A 22,257-nucleotide genomic window follows, 5' to 3' on the forward strand; every position below is an offset into this window, starting at 1 on the left:
CTGACCACGCAAGGGATTTCCTCGGCAGAGTCCCCACCCACCGGCCGGACCCGATTCCTCCTGCGGGTCGGGCCTTGTAAGCAGAACCGGCATTGCCCCCTTGATCTAAGATGGGATGACCGGTGGGATAGCCGAGCGCGCGGCGCCGATCCACCGCGGTGGGATGTACTCCGCCACCGGCTTTTTAGCTCGGGATGATTTGCATCAAAGCGCCGTGACGACGCAAGCCCTTGTTCCGCATACCTTGTTTCAATAATTCTGCTTGTCTCGCCAAGGAATCAAGCGCCTCAGGGGATTACGCAACGGCCTTCTAGTTCTGGCCTCACTCCGGCGGTGCATCAGGTTGAATTTCCAATTTGGTAATGCTTATGCAAAAACAAGAGTTGGCCGAAGAATTTTCGGTGACGTTTTGAACATCAGATTAGATCTTTCGATTCTTGAATGCCCAGGGGTTCGAACAGCCTCGGAATCTCGGAGCAATTCCAGACCTGGATACACCTATCGTATGTGTGTTGTTATCCTCGGTCTTTCCAGTACAGGGGAGGGGATAAAATTTTTGCCTTCAAGACATTTATTGCCATGTATTTCCCGTCGGGTTTGAACTCAAATAGTAGTAGCTTCAACAGTACTTCTTCCCTTCTTCTGTACTTTGTTTCTCCATCACTCTTCAAGTTCTTTTGCAGCTCTCTTCACAATGGCTGTAGCCGATGTCACTTCATATCCCCCCGTTCAGCCAAGCTTCCTCCATGATGTGGCCGCAGACAGCATGAAGCCTCTGGCTTCTGCCGTCGACACCTCGGCTCTCGAGACTTCTTCAAAGATTCTCGACATCATTGGAAGATATCGTCTGAACAAGGGAGAAAATATCTACGCCAGTGCTGATCAGTCTGTCCTCAAGTTCATTGCCCTCATCTACACACATGTCAAGGCTCAGCAGGCCGTGCCGCTTTGCCTTCCTGCATTTCCCTTCAAGTCACCAAACTCGACGTCCAAGGTCCTTGGAAAGCTGCCTGACAAGGCGGAAGAGTTTGCCTTGAGCCATCTGAATGGCATGTGTCAGGCGATTGCAGACATTTATCCTCCTGGAGCAAAGCTCACTATTATCTCGGATGGTCTTGTGTACAATGGTGTGTTATCCCCTTATTTCACTGCTCGTACAAGACACTAACGCTGTTAGACCTTCTTGGTGTCCCCGACAAGGATGTCTGGGGATATGGAGAGACTCTCAGAGCCCTCGCCGCATCCAAGGGGTTTGCTCACATCTCGTTTGCCCGTCTTCGAGACCTCGTCGACATTGATCTACCAAAGGAGCTTGATGAGATGACATATGTCGCCAATGCTTCCAACTTCCGTCGTGCCCTCCTCAACACATTCAGCAAGCCCGGTTGGACCTGGGACGAGGTCCGCCAGGCTGAAGATGCATGCATGACGTATCGAGGCTACATCAAGTTCCTGCAGACCGACTTGGAGACTGTGTACCCTATTGGAGAGGACCGCACCAAGTCCCGGTATAAGAGGGGAACTGAGTACATTGCTAAGCAGATGATGGCTCGAGGCGATGTAAGTACTGACAGAGTGGAAATAAGATGATGAGACTAACACAGACAGGCATTTGCCAACGCCGTGCGTCAGAAGTATCCTGACCATGTCCGCCTGTCCATCCATCCTTCTACTGGCGCTGTTAAGCTATCCATCAGCTTGCTGCCCACTGATAGCATCTACACGACACCATGGCATAGCACCTTGGTCCTGAAGTTGGACGGAACCATCGAGACCGGAATGCGGTCCCAGTTTGAGAACAACGACAACCTGGAGCTGATCTACGAGAACGGTCGCCCAAGCTACTACCGCGAAAGGTCTCCTCTTCTCAACTGGGCTGAAGAAAAGGGCGGCATCGTCGTTGACCCCATCTACCCAGCGGGTCTCACCATTCGCCCTGCCAACGGACCCGGATCCTTGACCATCGACGACATCGACACACAGAAAGTCCGCGCCCTTTCCGAGATCAACTCTCCCGTTATCCTGCGCGGATTCGTCAAGAAGCCTGATCGTGAGCGATTCATTAACCTCAGCCACCAGTTTGGAACACCACTGCCATGGAAGTTTGGCTTGTTGCTTGAGGTGAAGGATCGAGGACTGGAGACAAGGGGTCTTAACAATGTCCTTTCGGCGGAGCCTATGCCCATGCATTATGATGGGTTGTTCAAGACAGTGAAGCAGGTTGATGAGAGTGGCAAGGAGGTTTTGGTTTCTACACCGCCACAGTATGTTTCTCCGGCCAACACATTAATTCACTCACTAACAACGGCTCCAGATTCCAGCTCTTTGAGGGTGCGACAGCATCTCCACGAGACACAGGATTCACAATCTTTGCCTCATCAACCCTACTCTTCAAGTACCTCCCCAAGTGGCTCAAGATCGACGACCTATCCAAGCTCACATGGAGCGTGTCAACTTCTTCCTTCGACCAAACCGTCCTGAAGGGCCTACCCCTTGTTGTACCGCACCCAACCACAGAGAAGCCTTGCCTGCGCTACCATGAGCCATGGCCCCAGAGCAGGACTCAATTCGACGCCACAGACGTTATCATTGAAGGCCAAGAACCTGGTGAGAGTGCATCCATCTGCGCCGCTATCGATGCAACCCTCTACGATCGCAGAGTAGCGTACTATCACGCCTGGGACAAGGGAGATATTGTCGTCAGTGATAATGTTCTAATGATGCACACGAGGAGCGATTTCACTGCGGGCATTGATCGAGAGCTTTGGAGAATTCACTTTGATTAGATCATTGGCAGGTAATCTCAGTACCAGGAGAAGAGTCACTGGATCAACAACGATGGAGTTAGTTTCAATTGGCGAGTTGTACATTCAAGTTTGTGTTAGAAATATGAAAGGATATATACACACCCCCTGCTCGCCCTGTGAGTGATCTCCACAAGTGTCCTATGCCGCCAAACTGTCCAGTATTTTCGTAAAGATGCTCTTTGGCTTGGGCTTTTCCCTCCTTGGCATCGACAGGTACATTCTGAGGGATGTAACAGTGATGTAATTATAGGTTTTGAGGCCCGAGATGTCCCGTTTGTTTGCCCATGCCTCATAGAGGAACTCTTGATGTTGATATCCAGAATCCCGCTCTGAGATTTCGCTCGCCTTGTCGGGCATTTCGATAATCATTCCAGCCCCAAGAAGGGCGCGTAGTGAGTAATACCACCCGGCTTGTGCGCGTATCACCTCGGCGCCAGACACGTAAAATCGGGAATCGCTACGGTAGGCTGTCAGGATGACTTGAATGGGGGCCCTTACCCGGCAGCCTGGATAGAGAACAGCACGTGTCGTGTACTAATAGCTCGAATCAGTTTGATTTCGTATAGACTGTCTTATTTGAACTTGATCGCACCTCAAAAATCTCGGCTTGGATGTTCCCCGCCATGACCGGCTCCCTCTCTGCCCTGGGAGTGCTGAGGATGCCCATTCGGTACAGTGATTCCCGCACGAGGGGGTCTATCTCATCCAGACTTGCGTCACATTTGATATGAACCAGTATCTGCCTCCATAGGTATTCTGGAGGGGACGAATAGTCCTTAGATAGCGGCGTATATGTTTCAAGATAACAGATGGATGAGCAGAGAAACGACCATCGCTTGTTGAAGGATGATAAATCTTCTGAAGGGTAGATCGAAAAAGATAGGATGATCCTGATGTGCCGCAGTGGTTCGAAGCCTTCAAGACGAAATGTGATGTCGAGTTTTGCAAATTCTTCATGAGAACAAGTTATGGTCGAATGCCTACGGTGAGTAAATTCTCGGCTGATACCCCAAGGACCGTTAGTGAGGTGGAGCTGGTGGAGGAATTCTTCACACACTGGGATCTCGTAGCCAGAAATCCCTTGATGTGCGATGGTTGTATTTTTGTCTGCCTCCTCATCATAGCTGTCGTGCCGTTGAGAAAAATAATCTTCCCTCGGCCCGTGACCCTCATCGACAAGTGTTGGGAAAGACGTGTCGCTGGCGGCCTCTGAGTCTCGGTAAGGATTCTGAATACCAGTGGAGATGCCTGATTCCACGCGTGAGCTTTGCTGGGATAAACTTGGCATGGGCTGGTAGGGCCAGGAATTTTGTTGAAGGAGAGCCGCGGGATGTTCATCTGGGCCCTCGTCAAACGATAGTGCTTTTGAGCTGTTTGCATCGGTGTCACTAAGCGCTGCATCACGGGCCTGCTCAGTGTAAGTTGTCATGTCCTCGAAGAACCTCTGTAGGATGAAGCTGTTTGGCGCAGCAGCGGCATCTTGTGGGAGTCGAGCCTGCAGTCTAGCAATCTCTTCCAGAATCTGAGCCGTATCCTCTCGTATGGCAGCTGTATCATGGCGAAGTTCTGTCGTGTCGTTTTTGATCTCTCTAGTCAAGGAGCTGGACTGTACTTAATATGGTGAAACCATTGAAGGCATTCATAAACTTACAGGGCCAGCATATCGAGAGCAATCTCCAGTGCCGTTTTGTGGGCTTCTAAGCTTGAGCGCAGCTTGTTGATGTCACCCTGCCCATTGATAGCCCAGGTCACTCGGCTCCTAAGCCGACCTTGGTCATACTTTGTGATGCAGCTCTGGATCTCAGTCACAACCAGGTTGCAATTGGCTAGAATAGCCTTGACATGCTGGTTCAGCGTAGTCGGAAACGGCCTGCTCTCATCCGACGCGTCTTCTTGAATAAGCTCAAGAATAGTCTTCAAAGACAGCAGCTCACGTGAGACACTATCCAGATCGCCACGAGCTTCGCGGCAAGTCCGCACAAAGGTGTGGATCGACATGGACAGGCCTCCAATGGCCGTTATCAAGCCGGCGCAGCCGCTCGCGATGGATAGAGGGTCCATCGGGGCGTTGGCATTTCGTCGTCGCGTGATTGAAGCGGGGAAGATGAGGTCAGGCTGCGCGTTTTCAGCTCTTTGCGTGAAGTAGGCTTTGGCGTTTGTGAGAGAAGCTCATTGGTAGCTTTGATGTGAGGCTGAATGGCGGCGTCCAGTAGTGGAGATTTGTGTCGAGATGGGCTTTGATTGAGTAGGAGTCTTATCGATAAGGCCAGGCCTCTCGGGGCGGGTTAAGATTGCAGTGAACTTGCCTCCCAGGCCGGGGTCAGAACTGACGCCCCCCATTGGCCCCGCCTCATGGAGCCTTTTTTGACTTACATCTTTGAGTTCCTTTGATGGTGGCTTCTACTTGCTAGTGTCGTCAATGCTGCCTATCGAGTCTAGGTATCTGTTCTCTTGCTAGCAGCCTCGGCTGGATGGCCGAGTCGAGACGCGTCCACGAATGGATGCCAAGGCAGATACTTACGGCCCTGTTATTCCAAACACCTCTTAGGGACAGACAACGGAAGAAAAGCGCCTATTATCATCAAGATCAAGTATATCCGTAGGGTGGCTATGTTTAGACCCAGATGTTAGGACACGTCTCGCATTTCTATCGCTAAAAGCTCGTCGAAAAAAGGTCGCCGTTTGAAGTCGCAACCACAACCCTCAGGCTGTGCCTTTTCTTGAAAGAGGCGTGAGGCAAACTTGGGCGATTGGAAGCACATTTCATTCTTCGCTGAATGGTGGGAGAAGTGGAGATCCACGCTGAGGTAAGGTGGGTGACCAGATTTCATTGGATGGATGCTTTTGTCGACAAAGCTCACGAGGAGGGTTAAAAATGCAGTGAAGATCGAAGCTAGGAGTTAGTTTGCATTGCATCTTGCCGGAACACAAGTGCCAGTAGCCTGGTGCCTCCACTGGCTGAGTGAGCTTTGAGCCAGCCGGCATTCTAAAAAGAAGCAGTCGCTTGCGAGGGGTTAATATTGCAGTGAAAACTTCTGACATGCGCCTGAATTGGGGGGCACCCCCAGGAGCAGGACTGGCTCATTTATTTGAGATGGACAGGACGCTAGTTTTTTGCCTGTGTCCCGTCTAGGTGGCGCCGACCACCCCCTAGAACTCGGCTGGTAGCAGATCAGGGCACTCATTATCACTAAGTATAGGATTGCTAATCTGAGCAGACAACAGCCGTTACCACGCGCCCGTAAAAAACGCCACCATTTGCAACACGTTGACGGCAATCTTCGGCATCCGTTCCTGTACCTAGCGCTTAAGCTTCCCCCAGCTCCGAGAAACTGCTGACCGGCCCGTCTGCCGAAGGTCCGGGGCGGAGGACGGGGTAGTCTGCCGGGGATCCACCCGGGCGGAGAGCTTGCGCGTAGGCTTACCGTGATTGAGGCACGCCGAAAACTCACGCCATTTCTCGGCGGTATGAGAAATTGAGGAGTCGGACGTGCCGAAAGAGATGTTTTCTGATATTGCTAGCAGGGTATTGCTCATAAGACGGACTGTTGGAATTGCTGATCAAAGAGCCAAGACTCTTCGCCGTGAGACATTGTTTGGTGGAAAGTCATGTGACCGGCCTTGGCCGTAAAACTCCGTGATTGTCCGTGGCTGCCATGTTGTTATCTCCGATTAGCGGCATCACGTCCACGACGTGCCGATGCCCCCAGGCCAGACTGCTCGCTGAAACACAATCAAACAGCACGTTGAAGTCTCCTTTTCTGGGATTCATGCCTGCCATTCTTGTATGAAATCGCATCAGCCATGGTGTTTATACGCTCACCACAAATGCATGGCTTACCTCTAGGGCGTGTGGACCCCGGAACTGCATCCGCCATCTCCTCGATGCCGGGCATGCATCCGAGATCTTCCCCACACCCCGAGAATGCACCGAGTTGACCGATGTATACTTGGAGCTGCTATATTAGACGGGTAGCTCTGTCTGCTTGACATCTGCTGTAGTCAGTCTAAGCATGATCCATCAGACTTACAACAGGAGTAAGACACCTCGCATCACACCAAGTTCACACCACTAACTCCCCAGTGTCTGCAAACCTCGTCCCCCTCACCATCGTCAAGGGCGCTGGCCACGAGTTCATCCCCCTTCCCCAGGGAGAGAACGCCACCACTGCCGACTTTCACTCGATCCGAACCAAGACGACCGACTCTCCCACCCACCTGACCTCGGGCTTCTACAAGATTGTCGCTGGCAAGGCGCGACCTGCTCACTATACCTTTGAGGAGACCAAGTACATCCTCAGTGGTCAGATTGACATTCTGGTATGTCAGAGCTACAGAAGTCGTTCTTGACACTCATACTGACCACGTCAAAGGACGAGGCCACCGGCATCACCCACCACCTTGTCCCTGGTGACTTTGCCTTCTTCCACGTCGGCTCCAAGGTCCAGGTATGTGTCCATACGCACAAAATTCCTCCATGGGCACATAACTGACATTACACGCCTAGTTCTCCACCAAGTCCCAGGGCCTCGCCTTCTACGCCGTGACTCGACCCGTCCGAACTCCCCACCCCAACCTACAGGGTCGTGAGGAGAGCACCAAGTCCCGCCTGTAAAACAACAAAAGCGTGTCTGTCTTCAATAACAATGAGTAAATAGTAATGACCAACAGTGGATGCAATCCACATTATGCCAAGTGACTAGGTCACGGCAAGCAACATCAACTTGACTCGTCCAATCCATTGTTTCTGCTTGTGCTTGATGCCAATGACATTCCTATTTTTCTCCTTCCTGTTTTCTTTTAAAAGAATTCGACAACTCGTATTTGACGACAAGGTTCTGCTACACAACATTCGAATGCTTCATCTCCAAGTTCATTGGGCCCTGACTTAAAGCAATAGAGTGTGCTGCTGACTCGCTAGTCTTCGGACTCCATTGATAGACTCTCGACAGCTTCACTTCGCCAGATTTGGCCCGTTCACTTTCCTCCAGGACTGCACCACTCGGCCATGCAGCTCAGCGGGTGCAAGTCCCATCTCTTGACGGCCCTGCCTCATTCTCGCATTGTACACTGTATCCTCCTTGGGGCGATAGCCCAACGACTGTTCAATCCTTCTGTCGATCAGCCTTAAGGTGAAGGCTAGAAATCCAATGGGCACATTGGCTGTGGCAAGTGTGAACCTGACAGGTGACAGGAGCAGCGTCATGAAAGTATTTCTCCAGGGACTGATCTCTTTGATTGGCGCCAGAAGCAGCAATGACAGCATCTCTGGATAAGAGTAGGACCAGAGGTTGCTGTCAAACTGTTGGCGATGAACACCGCCGAGTTTGAACGTGAGATATTCTACGAGGTTATAAAGCCCGTAAGAGGCTTGGTGTAGAAAACCGACAGGTGCTGGATACTGATTAGCGGAGTCATTCACGATGAATTTGGATAACTCACCTTCAGCAACATGACCCACTTGCTTCATCAGTTCCACGGCTCCTTGGGTAGTTACCAGGCCTCGTAATGCCTTGAAAAGAGACAAAAATCGGCCCCCGAGCAGGGCGACTCCACTGAAAATCCCCGAGAGGGGATCTCCAGGGCCTTTAAGATCTGGTAATTCGACGTGTCGTATCAAGCTCAGGTCTGTCTGCTGAATCAGGCCATCGATAAGAAGAATGCTCGCAGCCATTACCGACAGTTTGAGCCCAGATGGCTTGTACTTCCAGACCGCTACACGGTCAGGCAGGAGATCGCACCGTCCATCAACATACGCCTGTTGAAAGGTGTTCAAAGCAGATCTAGCAAATCTGAATTGACCCGGCTCTTCTTTGGATATCTTGTCTGCCATCAGCTTGACACTTTGTCCAATCTCAGGTGAGAGTGCTTCTTGAACTCTCGTAGCGACCAGATCTGAAGTGATGCCTTCGAGAGGGATCGGCTCTGGACTACACCCGGCTTGGAACACGCGGTGGGACCAAAACGGCTGATCTCCAGCAATGGGAATCATGATAATGGGCTTTCCCAACTTGAGGGCCAGTGAGAACGTTCCGGCTCCCATGTGAATCACGACGGCTGCGACTCTAGGGAATAGCCAGTGGTGTGGTATCTCGTCAACGATAAAGATGCCATCTCTCTGAAATAGGCCAGGGTCTATACCACACCAGCCCTTTGCAAAGATGACACGACGTCCAGATTTGGTGATGCCACCAAAAACAGCTTGGAGAACTTGTTCCGTGTTTGGAAATGACATGCTCCCAAAGCCGACATATATTGGCTCGTCTCCGCTCTGGAGCCATTTGGTCAACTCAACGGGCGGAGTGTACGGTTCCGGGTCTGCAAAGACGAAGCCAGCGGTGTCAATTTCATCACCCCAATCGGCAGGGCTTGGGAGGAGATGTGGAGACCAAAGGTTGGTGCAAGCCAGTCGAAAACGAAAGAATTGGCTGGTCCACCATATGGGAGAGAATGTTTCAAGGCCCATGGTATCAACACGAAGTCGGTTGAAGCCAGAATTCAGCATAAGAAGAAAACTGGACGCAAATAGTCAGCGGGGAATCCATTCCAGGTTACTTCAGTTTCTTACGCCAGGTCCTTCAACCACCATGAGAGCACATTCCTGACAACCGAATCGCTTGTCGCAGAGCTCTCCGCTTGTGAATGTGGCAGGTACTTTGAGTATATTCGAGGATTATTCGCCTGAAGATGGATAGGAATACCCATTCTGGCGGCAGCAGAGCTGTGGACAAAGGTCGTCATAGTCGCAATGATGGCATCCGCAACAAACGGCTCCGGCTCCGTCCCCTCAGGCATGCCAGCAGGATCATCAATACAAGCCCCCCAAAACCGTTGACCCATCTCAAAGAACTCATCCTGAATCTGGGGCAAAAGCTTGCGCATTCCTGCTGCGCCAAGGCTTCTCCGGAATATCATCTCTCTCGGGTCGGCACGTCCCAGAGAGTAGAACTCTATGCCCGCGGCCTGGACAAGGGGGCGATGGCGCTCGTGAGTGACGTATCTTACGCGATGGCCGTGATGAAATTGCAAGACTTTGGCGATTTCTAGAGTTGGTTCGAGGTCGCCTCGGCTGCCAAAGCCCATGATGACGATGTTGAGTTTGGGCATGTTGGCGAGGGCATCCCCACCTGAGCGCTCGAGGGCTGGACTCTCCATCGTTGGCCAGTACGTCTTGGCTCTGAGTAGATCCTTGAAGGCGATGAATGGCCACACTGAATTGAAGCCCTTTATCAAACGATAACAATTCAAACTCGGGGCCCGCGGACGAGGTTGAGTCGAAACACGTCTGGGGTCGTTGATGTTTCCGTCAGCACTAGCTCGATTGGGAGGATTCCGCGAACGACGTGTTGGAGTCGCTAACAGGATCGGGGAAACGAGCCACTCAGAAGCCAAGGATTGCATAATAGGAATCCAGAGGAATGGATCGCTTCATGGTTAAAACATGGGGGTTTGAGAATTCCGTCGTATATCGCTTGAATAGGTAAGTTAAGCACAGCTTGTTGAAGTACCTACGGATTGCATTATAAAAGCCTCAACGGAGAACAAATAACGACGAGAAGAAAGAACAGCATCTCATTGTGAACTCGGCGAGGCCCTTAAAACAAGCCATCAGTGATAATAACAAAAAACGCAGTTATTTCATGATAGCCTATCCTGTTCTACTCCCGTATGCAAGCATTAAAGCCCCCGAGATCAGATAATCGTGATATCGCCCTTCACGGAATGCGCAAACAACTGCGCCATGACATCCACCTGCGGTCCCCAAACGTCAAGACACGCAAGCCTCTCATGTTTCCCCAGCTCTGTTTTAGACTCTGCCAACACAAGATATGGCGACCAGCGAATGAGTACTGGGAATCGTCCGAACGCCTTCTCAATCTCATCCGGCGGCGAGAGAGTAAAGAAATTGATTTCTACGTCGTCCTTGGCTTTCCGTTCAATCCACCGTGGTGGACTGATGCGCACGATCATGGGTCCGTTGGCAGGCATAAAGTGGTCTATTATCAAGTTGGCTGTATGTAAGAAGGACATCAAGTCAAGGCTAATACTTAGCAGAATCTCATCTTGAACTCTCGCCAAGAATGAAGTCTGCTTGCACATAAAGTCAAACTCACCGCTGTCTTCCGTCTCCTCTGTCCCAAATAACCCATCCAGCGACTTCCTAAACTTTTCTATGACAGCTCAGAACCTGCCTGGCCTTGCCATAACCTCTCGCATCTCTTTCACAGCTTTACGTTTTCAATATGAAAAATGTCGGTATAACTTCAGACGTAAAACTGACAACTAAACCCTGAAACGTTAATAACTGTCTGCTGAGAGAACTGATGTCTAGGCGGGCTGGCTGCCAGCCAACCAGGCAGCTTGGCGCCACTTGTCGCTGCTTCGCTCATACTACATAAAAACGGAAGAGAGCCCAGTTGGTTCAAATAATCCACTCTAAAACTAGTATGTAATGTCATTTTCATTGTGCCTAAATTGTGTCGCTTAGTGCTATGCGGCGTCGATTTGTTTGCGTCTAAGTCTGGTGGATGGCTTTGATTGTGCGCATGGGCGCACGGCCTTGAACAAAGATGTGCAGATCCATTTGCACTTGTCACTGACCGATTGCACAAATCCCCACGTGCAATCTATGCATAGATCTACACAACAATATGACCAGTACCTATTGCATAAATCTCAACCCCAAGCACAATCCCTACCACTTCGCAGCACAACTCAAACAAGATCGGAGCCCAGCCCTACGTAGTCCATGCAATCTGCTCACCCCGTGCGGCAAGGGGAGGCGGCATCGCGATCCCACAGCCGCTTCACGCGCCTAGACGCGTCACATCTGAGGGCGGCACAGTGGCTGGGACTTGGGACACTGCTGATGGGAGCACACTTGAGGGTGGGTGGTTAGAGACACAGGCTGCTGTACGGAGTATGGCCCAATGGTGTTCCGTGATTGAAGAGAGGAGTACAAAAGTCGAGAGCCTTGTGTGACCCCAGCCCACAACCACTTTGCTTTTGAGGGCATCACTAGCCTTTGAACACCATTTTTGAGTCCTTCTTTTCTAACTCGATTCTTTTTGACCCTTTTCCAAAAGAACACATCTTCAATCATCTGCCCCCAGTCACTCGCCTGAGTGTTTGCTTTACCCTGGCCACTATCATCTCGAGCCCAACGCCATCGCCAAGACACGGCACACTAGCGTCAGGTTGTGCGACTACCGTTGCCAGGGCGTGCGTACCTAGGTAGCAGGTACACGCGGATACACACTCATCTCGACACACCAACGGCTTGTAGGGAGTGGCTAACCAACGCTGCAATGGTTGAGGCGTGGGCTCGTGGCAGTGGACCATCCCGAGCGGCTGGCCAAGTGTCTCCCAGGTACACTCAAGCCAAGCTCTTGCGTCAAATTAATTACTGCTTGTTCAAGACCGAGGAGCCGACGGATGGATGAAGGTTTTGTTTCAGATCGATTCGAGACTCGCAATTCTTTCGGCGGGATCCCGTGTTGTCTCTATCATCGCTACCCATCCTTCTTCCACCAACTTCATCCACACTCCATCTAGACGCCACAGCCGTCCCCGTCACTCCCTCAAATTCACATTGACCGCTGTTTGAGTAGTCAAACCTGTTTAATGTCATCTGTCACCTCCCCGGGGAGGCATCCGACGTTGCGGGCGACCGTTTGATTGAGCCAATAGATGGCTACCTCCGTCAACGGTCGGCAATGGGACACTGCATTTGGGTAAAGATTTCTGATATTTCGCCAAACGAATCCGACGTGTTTCTCAGCAGCGCGGAAGACACTACGTTGCCGCTTACCGTGGCAGTCGTTGCGCTTGATGCCGTTGGCCTGATGGGCCTATTGTTCGGGTGACAGCGTTTGAGGCCAATAAACACACACAATAAAATTTGGAATGGCATTGAGTGACTCTAGTCAAACGCAACAATTGTTCCCATTGCGAATTTCACTCGGCATTTCAGCCTAGCCTCGCTCCATTGTCGTTCAGTCGCAGAGTAGCCCTCACAATCACTTTCAAGGCTGTGCAAACGTGGGCGAGTCTTTATTCATTCCTCTGATTGTCATCTCGGCCCCATTAATCGCAGCTTTCAAGTTCAATCTGATCGATTGCTGTGCCCGGGGATCTTGCGTGAACATGAAACTCTCAGCGCCCTCATCACCAACCTGGTATGGGAAAGCCGACCACCAGAACTCGGACTCTATGGAAGTGGAACCCGGATATCTCAAGACGCTCAAAGCGATGGAGCAAGATTCGCCCAGTGACCCTTGCGGCTCCATCCCCATCGGAGACCTGATACGACAGGCATGCGGCGACTCACTTCTGCGTACATGCATTGTTAGCATGTCGCTGTATGCGCCTCTCGTCAAGAACGGTCCCGAAGCCGAGTCGGTTCCGGCCAAAGCGATGGTCACTTTCATCGCAAACACTGCCACTGAGTACGCCTGGGGCCGCATCGTCGATGCTCTCGACAAGAGGGGTTACAAAATGACAGTCGAACAGCTATCTCGTCGAATCCACGAATGTCCCGATCCAACAGGTCCTATGCCGATGCTGCAAAGCTATGGTCTTCCGCGCGCCAGGGTGCTGCTTGGACACGACTGTAAGTACCTAGCCCGACCCCTAGTAGACACGGACTAACAGGCTGCAGGCTACCTTCAAGATATCGAACACACTTGCGCCGACTCTGGTCTCTGCACGTCCGTCTACGGCTACATAGCCGATACCACCAACGAACCCGGGGCGCAGAACTTCGCCATCGAAAACGTCACGGTTGAGTCGTTCTTTGATCTCAACGATAACAACGAGCTGGATGAGACCTATCCAGCCGCAGGCAACATCGACCACTTCCAGCCCAAGGATTGGACTCTGCAGTATCGCCGAGAGATTAGAACTCACATGGAGACTTCGATCAGAGGACACAACGAAAAGGTTGCGGTGTGGCTTGGGAAGCAGCTTCAGATCCGTCTCAGCCAGGGAGAGGGCGTGGGGGATTTGGCTCCGGGAGAGGACTTTGGTCAGCACTTTGTTGATGTTGATATGGATCTTGACAAGTTTCTTATGGGAGCGATGGATCAAACTCGGGAGTTTTTCACGGCACAGATGGGTGGGATATTCAGCCAGTGAGGCAAGGGAATGGGTTATAACTTGGGAGTTTATGGGGGCAAATAGTCGGCGCAAAAGCATCAAGAAGGTCTAATTCGGTTTAGAAAGTGGGATAATTACATGGGATAGTCTCCGATCGGAGGTCTACAAGCCAATAGGGCTCTCACCTTCCAGTGATGCAAGGCGATGAAAGGATGGCGATGCTTCCAGATTGTATAGGTGATGCCGATTTCCCGTTCGCAGGTCGGACAAAAGCCGACTATTCCCATATCGAGTTCAAGATGCTGATGATTGAACCAATCAATGCCCATGCCGATCGTTGCGCCATCCTCTGATGCAACCGCTGGAGGTGTTCGTGATTACGGTGGGGAATGGTGAATACACTCACGAGATATACTCGACATATTTAATAGAATCTATCCGTATTGTACTAAATGACGCCAAGGAAATACTCCGTTGCAATCTATTGGCCTGTCAAGAAACATGGCGCAACCACAGAAAAGCATCGCTCAAACCTCGTCAAGAGAGGTCCAAGTCGATACACCAAAGTTACCTGATCGCTATGCAGATGAGAGCTACAAGCTATTCTCCCAGGTCAAGGTCGACCCCCCAACACCAGAGGAAGCACAGAGAATCCGGAATAAGTGTATTCGCTGGATTCTGCCCTTCTTGTGTGTCGGTTACCACCTTATGTATGTGGACAAGCAGACTGTAAGTGTCGCCTCGCTGGTCCACGTCCACAAGCTGACTTTGGTACATAGCTAGGAAGTTCTGCGATTCTGGGCATCCTTGAAGACGGCCATTTAAACGCTACCCAATACAATTGGCTATCATCAATCTTCTACCTTGGATATCTGTTGGCAGAATGGCCACAGAATCTGGCTATTCAACGCTTCCCTGTCGCGAGATGGCTGGCAATCAACTTGACCGTTTGGTAAGGTAACTCCCCTCCTTCAGCACTGTCTCTGACCGACTTCCAGGGGATGCATCTTGCTGCTTCATATCCCATGCAACAACTTTGCTTCATTCTTCGTCGTCCGCTTCTTCCTCGGTGTGGCAGAGGCAAGCATCGTGCCATCGTTCCTCGTCATTCTATCCATGTTCTTTACATATGATGAACAAGCGGTTTTGATGCCGATTATGTGGGCTATCGGGAACTCAAGCCCCATCACCTCGGGGCTGCTCTCCTACGGCGTCCTCTTTATCGATACTGGCAGCTTCGCGCCGTGGAGATGGTTCATGGGTAAGCTGACCCCCGGATGTCATCGTGTTGTCTAATAGCGTTTCTAGTTATCACTGGCACCTTGACCGTCATATACGGCATCTCCGTGTGGATCTTCTTCCCCGGAAGTCCCATCACAGCCCATTTTCTCACGCCTGAGGAACGGGCTCAGGCCATTCTCCGCATCGAGTCAAACCATTCCGGAATCGAGCAGAAGCACTTTAAGAAGTACCAATTCATCGAAGCCATCAAAGATCCAAAAACTTGGCTATTCTTCCTTCACGCGTGGTCTCAGGAAATGGCCAACGGTCTGACTAATCAATACTCGCTCATCATCAAGTCATTTGGCTTTACCACTCTTCAGACGACGCTTTTGGGGTGCATCAATGGTGTTACTGCGCTTGTGTCTCTTGGTGCAGCGGCTTGGATCTTGGCAAAGACCCATAATTGTCGGGCTTGGGTGTCTGCGGTGGCATACATACCTCCCATTGTATCCTGCATCATGCTGCTAACTCTTCCCTGGGGTAACCGCTGGGGTCTACTGACAGCTATCTGGATACGTGCAACTGGCGGAATCCCCTACGCTGTTGTCATGATTTGGGCCGCCAACTGCTCTGCTGGACACACCAAGAAAACTGCGGTAATCGCCCTGTACCACGTTGGGTACGGTTTGGGCAACATTCTCTCACCCCAGTTATTCCAGCCACAATACGCTCCTCGATACCTCGTGACTTGGGGTGTCATCCTCGGCGTGGCCTGTATTCTCCCAACTTGCATTGTCCTCTACCTAAGATGGTATCTGGCAAGGGAAAACAAGAGACGAGATGAAATCGACCGCCAAGGTCTGATCAGAGAGGTTGGTGTTATTGAGCATGTTGATGAAAGTGGAGAAACGACGGAGGAAGTGGTGAACACCAGGCAGCTGGACCTGACAGATCGAGAGAACCTTGCCTTGTAAGTCACAATCAACGAGAGTTGCTGAACATCACTAACATGTGAACAGCCGATATGTCCTGTAGAGCTCAGGTCTAGCAACGTGCTTCAAACTACCTTAGGTGTTTCGGCTATGAATAGGTACTGGCTCCTCAGATCACTCTACAGTCATGATAGACACAACAACTTTGCAGAGAAACGCCTTACACGGCCCCAACTTGTATTACAGCTTGTTCTGACAGACTCTCCCGGCCAAAGCGCACCTAGTCTCACAAAGAACCTTGCGCCAAAGCCCTTGCATTGACCATCGACATGAGCCGCTCATACGCGGCTTCGTCCCTGATTGTCGTATCACCCTCAGAAACATCCCCTGGACTTTTGACCTGCAAAGCTGGTTTCCAACCTGAATGACCGTGAAACATGTTGATGTTGAGCCTGGCATATTTCAGCCGCTTTTCCTTGTCTGTGCATATCTCGGACGCAAAGCCTTGATGCCTCCTGTCATTGTAGCGACGGGACATTACATGCGAGTAAGCCTCTTCTTGAGCAAGTTGATGGATGAGCTTGGAAGTATCCCGACCCTCGGGGCCCTCGCCCATGCAAAACACCCTCAACCCGTTCATGGACTCTGCCCATCGGGAAAGGACATTCTGCCATCGAAGGTGATACTCACGGACCCCAAGGCCAGGCTCAGGCCCAGTGAAAGTCTCAGTGACGGACTCATCATTATCTCCATCGTCAAAGGGACGTCGACGCCAGGCCCTCACAATGATGGGGCATTTGACAAGATATAGCTCTTGTAGTCCGCCATTCTCCTGGCCTACCGAGGCGACCCAGTCAACCTGCCACGCTTGACCAAAGACGTAATTTCCGAGAGCGAGGACCTTGAGTCTCGGGAGCGATGATTCACCGAGTTGTAGAAAGTCGACTTTGGGGTATAGACCCCAGTATTCGCCATAGACGAGCGAAAGTGTCTGCAGATTTTCGGCGATGCTGGGGAACATCCACGTCTCGGGCAACGTCTGGAGCATACCATTTTCTAACAGTGATCGGGCCCTATCACGATCAGGACGACCGCCGGAAGTAATCAAGAGTTTGAGGTTGACGAGACTTGGTAAAGACAACATCTTTTTCAACGCTCCCGAATCCTCGGCGAGATAATCTTTATAAGGTGACAGATTGGAAATGGTGAGCTCTCGGAGTGGCATGACGTGGCCCAAGGGGATCTCCTGGTCATCAGCATACTGGAGGGGGTGTGCGTCGCTGAAATATCGATGGAACCGTGCCGTTTCATCAATCTTGGCCTGTATCTCTGGTGTCCACATGCCGATGACACAGTGGCATATCGTTTCCATGACCCTGTATCGGAAAGGCCCTGAATGTTCAATATTGTAAGCCACCGGGGCGTAGTAGGAAACTCCCAATAATTCATGAAAGCGGACATGAAGTGTAGTGACATTGGTGAAGCAGCGCAGATAGGGTAGGGCGTTGGCAAGAGGCCAGGAAATCTGCCAGGGCCCGTTTGGGTCTTGATCGTCACCGTGGTTCCCCCAGGTCTTTACCGTGACCTCTCGTACGAGACGGCGAAGCTTGGGATTCTTGGAGATGAGGATGAATCTCTCGGCTGAATCGGTACGGGCCTCTAGGCGTAGGCTTTTGTACACCCAGGGTAAGCCAATGGCGCTCAGCTTGCTAGACACAAGCCGCAGTCGGAGCAGTGCCGGCTTTGGCAGGTGTCGGCATATCTCGCTCCATACCTCTGGAGGCAGGTCGGTCCAGGCGCAGATTTTGGGAGTTGATGACATGTTGAGGGTATCGCGGTGAAGCTAATGATGATGATGTGCAAGGTTGAAATGCCGCTTGTTGTGCTTACGCCCAGACATGGCGCTGCGCCCACTGAGCCACCCCAACGGACGATGACGATTGGCTGCTCAGAATGACTTGAAACGGGTTGAGCCTGGAGTCCAACTGCCCATTTCAGGCTTATCTCCCACGATACAGTGGCATGGCAACTGGGCGGACGCCAAGACTTGCTGACATTGGTGCTGCACACGACTCAAACGCTTTCAACTTGTAAAGCTGAGCTGCCTACCTAAGATATCGCTCAACGAACTTGAAGCCATTCGGAACTTGGTCGGACGTTTCTAGTTCTCGAGGACATAGCTTTAAGGGCAGGCTATCGGTTTGGTCGAACAACCGGAATTCAAGGTAGCTAGCTGGTCAATGAGAAGTGATTAGCGATATTCATCAACAAGGTTCTCGACATATGACGGCATCAAAACAACTGCAAGGGATCATTCTTGAGCAATATTGTTCGCCACCTGAGCTCGCACACAAATAAATCGATGCTCTTGCCAACGTTTCAAGTGTTGATCAGGGTATCGCGGTAAAGCTGTCCATGTTCAACTTCTGCAAGCACAGCCCCCTTCAGCTGCACTGCGCCCACCTGACACGTCCTTTGTCGACTCAATCAATGATTATTGGCTGCCTTGGAACTTCCCCTCGGGCACCGAGATTTTCCGGTCATTTATTGGAGGTGGCGTTTGGTATTGTTTGTCACACCAAGGTGCGGAACAAAGAATCATACTACCGTTTCGCCTCTAGCCATCTTCGAGGGACAATTTACATGTTTCATTTTTCTCTGACATCTTCACCGCAAGTTGGATAATTCTTCCCGGCTGACATGCCGCGACAATCCCGTGTTGGGCTCGTTTGCGACCGCACGAATATGTACTGACGACAATGCTGGCCTGATTATTATTTCTTTGGGCGAGCAAACAAACAAATATCCTGGCGCCGCCACCTGATCTATCTCCGAGACCGCAGTTTATCGCCAAACTTGGTTGCATCAACTTGTGCACACGACATGCACCCACCCGTTTGCCACTGAAAATACTCGACGGATACTGTGCAAACGGAAAAAGGAGAATTTTTCATTGTCGGTCTGACCAACCGAGTTTGAAGTGTCCTCATCAGTTTTGCGACCATTGTTGGACATGGCAAACGGAACGACAATCCTTGAGCTACCCCTCGCGCAAACGACCTCACAATCTAGACCATTTCCCCCTTTATGGTACTTTGACCTGCTTGGACGCACTAAACGAGCTTCGATGCATTTTCCCTTCGGCTCAAAGACTTTAACGGTGCAACATCATCCAACCCTCCTCGAATCTTGCCATCAACACTCCCCTCGTGGACTGATCCAAGTCGCCTCGACATCCCTGACCATCCTCCTCCTCCGCGATCTTCCTCGCGCATACATCACTCCGCCATCCTGGAGTCTGCCTAGCGCAGCCTCGCTCCAACCATGTGCAAACATTGTGCGAAGAATGGCCCCCTGGTAAGCCCGTCCCTTGCCCTTGTGTGACGCCAGACTTGACCAACGTCACCTGCAGATGATAGCTGGCGAGAAACTCTCCACCTACCTCGAAGCCGATTCCGCCAAGAAGGCATGGACCCTCAAGTTCTGTGCCGACCTCGAGGCCAATCTGATGATGATTCTCTCTCGACGCCTGAGAAGTGACGCGATGAAGTTCCTCGATCCCAACCAGATTGCCCCGGAGGTGATGGCCGATCATTTGATCAAGGATATTGGGTTGGACTTTGACTACAAAGACGAACTTCGCTCCGTTGTCATTCGTAAGTGCTCCGTATGTATGACAATGTTGACGACTTACTGACCTCATCCAGGTGGCCTGTTGGCGCAAGCCAAGGGGACTCTTTCGGATGTGATCGCGTGGGAGGCCATCTTCAAAGTTGAAAATGGCAAAGATGAGAACCTCTTCCAGTGGAGAGTCGGTTTCATCCTCAACGACATGACGAGTGTCGAGAACGCGAAGAAGTACATCAAAGACAAGCGCGCCGAGGAGAACGTCGTCTATCAGTATCGGCTGAGGCAGGCCATGTCGGCCAGAGGTCCTCTCCCCATCACTACCAACCTTGCTCAGCCGCAGTACACCACCCAAGCTCCTGTTCCAATGGCTCCAGCCCAGCCATCGACTGTGTCCCAACCAGCGACTGCGTTCCAGCCGGCACCCGCGCCCCAGCCATTGACTGTTAACACTCAACGAGCCCAGGGCTTTGTAGAAGGTCTAGATAGCATCTCTGCCTCCCATTCAAGCCTCGACTTCGGGTCTGCCGCCAACCCCATCACCCTGGACACCGATGAAGATGGAGGTCCCTCGCGATACACCCACGCTCACGCCCCTCGCGTATCTTCACCTCTGGCTACTGTCTCTCCGTACACTGCTGCTGATCTAGTCGCACAGCAGTCGGCTGTTCCTCGTACGCGACCTGAGACAGGCTTTCATCAGCCGATTGCCAACGCCAACGCACCTGGCAACCGTCAGTCTGCGCCGTCCGCAGCCAAGCCGCCCAAGTGTCGACCCTCTGCTACATCTACTAGAGCCGCTCGGCCTCCTTCCCGCCGCCGAGGTCGTCGGGCCAACGCCAGCTCAATCAGCTAGCTGTCTCTGATCAGCCCATCACATTTGTGGTTGACATACCTGGTCGCCTGTGAACACAGGAACAGGCTTTCTCTTTTCTTGGTTGGGGTCGGAGGATGGGCCGGGTTCTTAACAATGGAGGAAGAGGGTGGTAGAGTTTAGCCTTCTCCATCGACTCGGACATGGTTTACAAGTGAATTCTTTCCTTTCGTTCTCATGTCACTTAGCTCTACTCCATCGACCCAAATTATGACCTTTTATGAGCCTAGTATACCCGCCTTATCATTGGTTTCTGTAGTCGTGGCATAAGTATCGTGCCTCCTACTAACCTCCCTCGCTCCCCAAGGCCATCTATTGCTTCCTTATTTCAGGTGGCAAGGCTTACATCTGCTGGAGGACGCTTCCCACAGTAACACAGGCTCAACAAGCGTAAAGTTCATGATGCCATTAACTCGTCTTAAAGCCTGCAAACATTATCCATTTGTTTTAACTTCACCTGGTACCACAGACTCCGACGGAGGCAAGGTGAATTCGCCAGAGGCTAATCGCTTGAAGGTCAAGGACACTTGAATGACAACCACCTTCTCATTATCTACAGTATGATGGCTAGGTATTTGAGATTAGATTTACAAAAGAAACAATTACAGCATTATGTATGTCAGGACGCTATTCCGCTCTCATTTAAACCCCTTGCTCGCAAACTTCTTCTCAGTCCAGTCCCACAACTCTTCAACAGCTTTGTCATCATCCAAAACCGCGTCTTTATACTCCTTGAGCTTGTGGTTATAGAAACCACCACTCCTGACACTCTGCGACTTGGCCGTGCTTGCCCACAGCTGGGCCTTTGCGCCAGCGTGAACATCCGTGAGGAAAATGGACCCAATCACACTGATCAACCCACCGAGCCAAGGCCGTCTTTTCCTGAAATCATCAAACAGGCCCGTGTTCACAACTCCTGGGTGGATCGCGACAAACTTGACAGTTGGGTAGAATTTAGTCAGGGCACGGGTGTGGTAGTAATCCGCGAGCTTGGACTGGCCATAGCGGGCCAAGCTGGAAATGTCGTCGAGGGGGGTTTTGCAGCGAGAAAGCAGGATTCCTTCCTTTGGCGCCTGTTTGAAGAGCTCGGAGCTCAAGTTGACAACCCGAGCATCTCCTCCGTGTTGTTCAGCCGTTTTGACGATAGTCGGGAGAAGTAGCTTGGTGAATAGAGCTGGTCCCATATAATTGGATCCAAACTGGATTTCATAGCCGTCAGCTGTAAGACCGGCAGGGGTGGCCATCAAGCCGGCGTTGTTCATCAAGATGTCGAGTCGGTCAGACTGGCCGAGGAAGGTGGTGGCGCCTTTCTTGATGGACGCAAAGGATGAGAGATCCAACTCTAGAAACTTGATCTGGCCCTTGAAGTTCGGCACGGCATCCTGTATCTCCTTGACGGCGGCATTGCCACGTTTCTCTGTTCTGGCTGTGACGAAGATGGCGGCGGGGTTGTGTTTTGCGAGCTGGAGGGCACTCTCTTTGCCGAGTCCGCTACTACCGCCGGTGACGATGATGACTTTGCCAGTAAGATCTGGAATGTCGTCTTTGGGGTTAAACGACATGATGGAGATAGTGTCGAGATGATTTGAGAGGGAGAGTGTTTGAAACAGAAAAGGATAAATGTGAATGGCTCAGAGGCTGGGCCGGGTATCGAGCAATTGCAAGTAGAGAAGAGGGAAGTGTTGGTGGGAATCAG

The 22,257-nt window shown here is 51.4% G+C and overlaps 7 protein-coding genes and 2 pseudogenes across 9 annotated transcripts, besides 2 other annotated features; 5 read left to right on the plus strand and 4 right to left on the minus strand.

The window, feature by feature from the left end:
- Positions 1–694: 694 nt before the first annotated feature.
- NCS57_01292300 (TauD domain-containing protein) lies at positions 695–2,786 on the plus strand (the record flags this gene model as incomplete). Its single annotated transcript, XM_053062579.1, has 4 exons — positions 695–1,127; positions 1,178–1,560; positions 1,609–2,264; positions 2,315–2,786. 4 exons carry the CDS (start codon positions 695–697, stop codon positions 2,784–2,786), a joined length of 1,944 nt encoding a protein of 647 aa, XP_052907474.1.
- A 159-nt stretch (positions 2,787–2,945) lies between these two features.
- NCS57_01292400 lies at positions 2,946–4,922 on the minus strand (annotated as a pseudogene). Its single transcript has 3 exons — positions 4,459–4,922; positions 3,400–4,408; positions 2,946–3,341 (listed from the first exon to the last, which is right to left on the minus strand).
- Positions 2,946–4,922: a sequence feature.
- Positions 4,923–6,893: 1,971 nt separating this feature from the next.
- Positions 6,894–7,422, plus strand: NCS57_01292500 (annotated as a pseudogene). The gene is made up of 3 exons: positions 6,894–7,127; positions 7,181–7,255; positions 7,315–7,422.
- Positions 6,894–7,422: a sequence feature.
- Positions 7,423–7,761: 339 nt separating this feature from the next.
- Positions 7,762–9,962, minus strand: NCS57_01292600 (Glyco-transf-28 domain-containing protein; the record flags this gene model as incomplete). Its single annotated transcript, XM_053062580.1, has 3 exons — positions 7,762–8,201; positions 8,250–9,322; positions 9,376–9,962. The coding sequence occupies 3 exons, from the start codon at positions 9,960–9,962 to the stop codon at positions 7,762–7,764; spliced, it is 2,100 nt and encodes a 699-aa protein (XP_052907475.1).
- Positions 9,963–12,953: 2,991 nt separating this feature from the next.
- NCS57_01292700 (uncharacterized protein) lies at positions 12,954–13,943 on the plus strand (the record flags this gene model as incomplete). The annotated part of the gene is made up of 2 exons (XM_053062581.1): positions 12,954–13,419; positions 13,468–13,943. 2 exons carry the CDS (start codon positions 12,954–12,956, stop codon positions 13,941–13,943), a joined length of 942 nt encoding a protein of 313 aa, XP_052907476.1.
- A 462-nt stretch (positions 13,944–14,405) lies between these two features.
- NCS57_01292800 (uncharacterized protein) lies at positions 14,406–16,163 on the plus strand (the record flags this gene model as incomplete). The annotated part of the gene is made up of 5 exons (XM_053062582.1): positions 14,406–14,633; positions 14,684–14,856; positions 14,903–15,165; positions 15,213–16,098; positions 16,148–16,163. The coding sequence occupies 5 exons, from the start codon at positions 14,406–14,408 to the stop codon at positions 16,161–16,163; spliced, it is 1,566 nt and encodes a 521-aa protein (XP_052907477.1).
- A 183-nt stretch (positions 16,164–16,346) lies between these two features.
- On the minus strand, positions 16,347–17,882 carry NCS57_01292900 (F-box domain-containing protein; the record flags this gene model as incomplete). The annotated part of the gene is made up of 1 exon (XM_053062583.1): positions 16,347–17,882. One exon carries the CDS (start codon positions 17,880–17,882, stop codon positions 16,347–16,349), a length of 1,536 nt encoding a protein of 511 aa, XP_052907478.1.
- A 1,502-nt stretch (positions 17,883–19,384) lies between these two features.
- Positions 19,385–20,543, plus strand: NCS57_01293000 (uncharacterized protein; the record flags this gene model as incomplete). Its single annotated transcript, XM_053062584.1, has 3 exons — positions 19,385–19,417; positions 19,473–19,716; positions 19,768–20,543. The coding sequence occupies 3 exons, from the start codon at positions 19,385–19,387 to the stop codon at positions 20,541–20,543; spliced, it is 1,053 nt and encodes a 350-aa protein (XP_052907479.1).
- Positions 20,544–21,199: 656 nt separating this feature from the next.
- On the minus strand, positions 21,200–22,123 carry NCS57_01293100 (uncharacterized protein; the record flags this gene model as incomplete). Its single annotated transcript, XM_053062585.1, has 1 exon — positions 21,200–22,123. The coding sequence occupies one exon, from the start codon at positions 22,121–22,123 to the stop codon at positions 21,200–21,202; it is 924 nt and encodes a 307-aa protein (XP_052907480.1).
- Between the last annotated feature and the right edge of the window lie 134 nt (positions 22,124–22,257).

Source organism: Fusarium keratoplasticum, chromosome 11 (assembly GCF_025433545.1).
Source record: "Fusarium keratoplasticum isolate Fu6.1 chromosome 11, whole genome shotgun sequence".
NCBI lineage: Eukaryota > Fungi > Ascomycota > Sordariomycetes > Hypocreales > Nectriaceae > Fusarium > Fusarium keratoplasticum.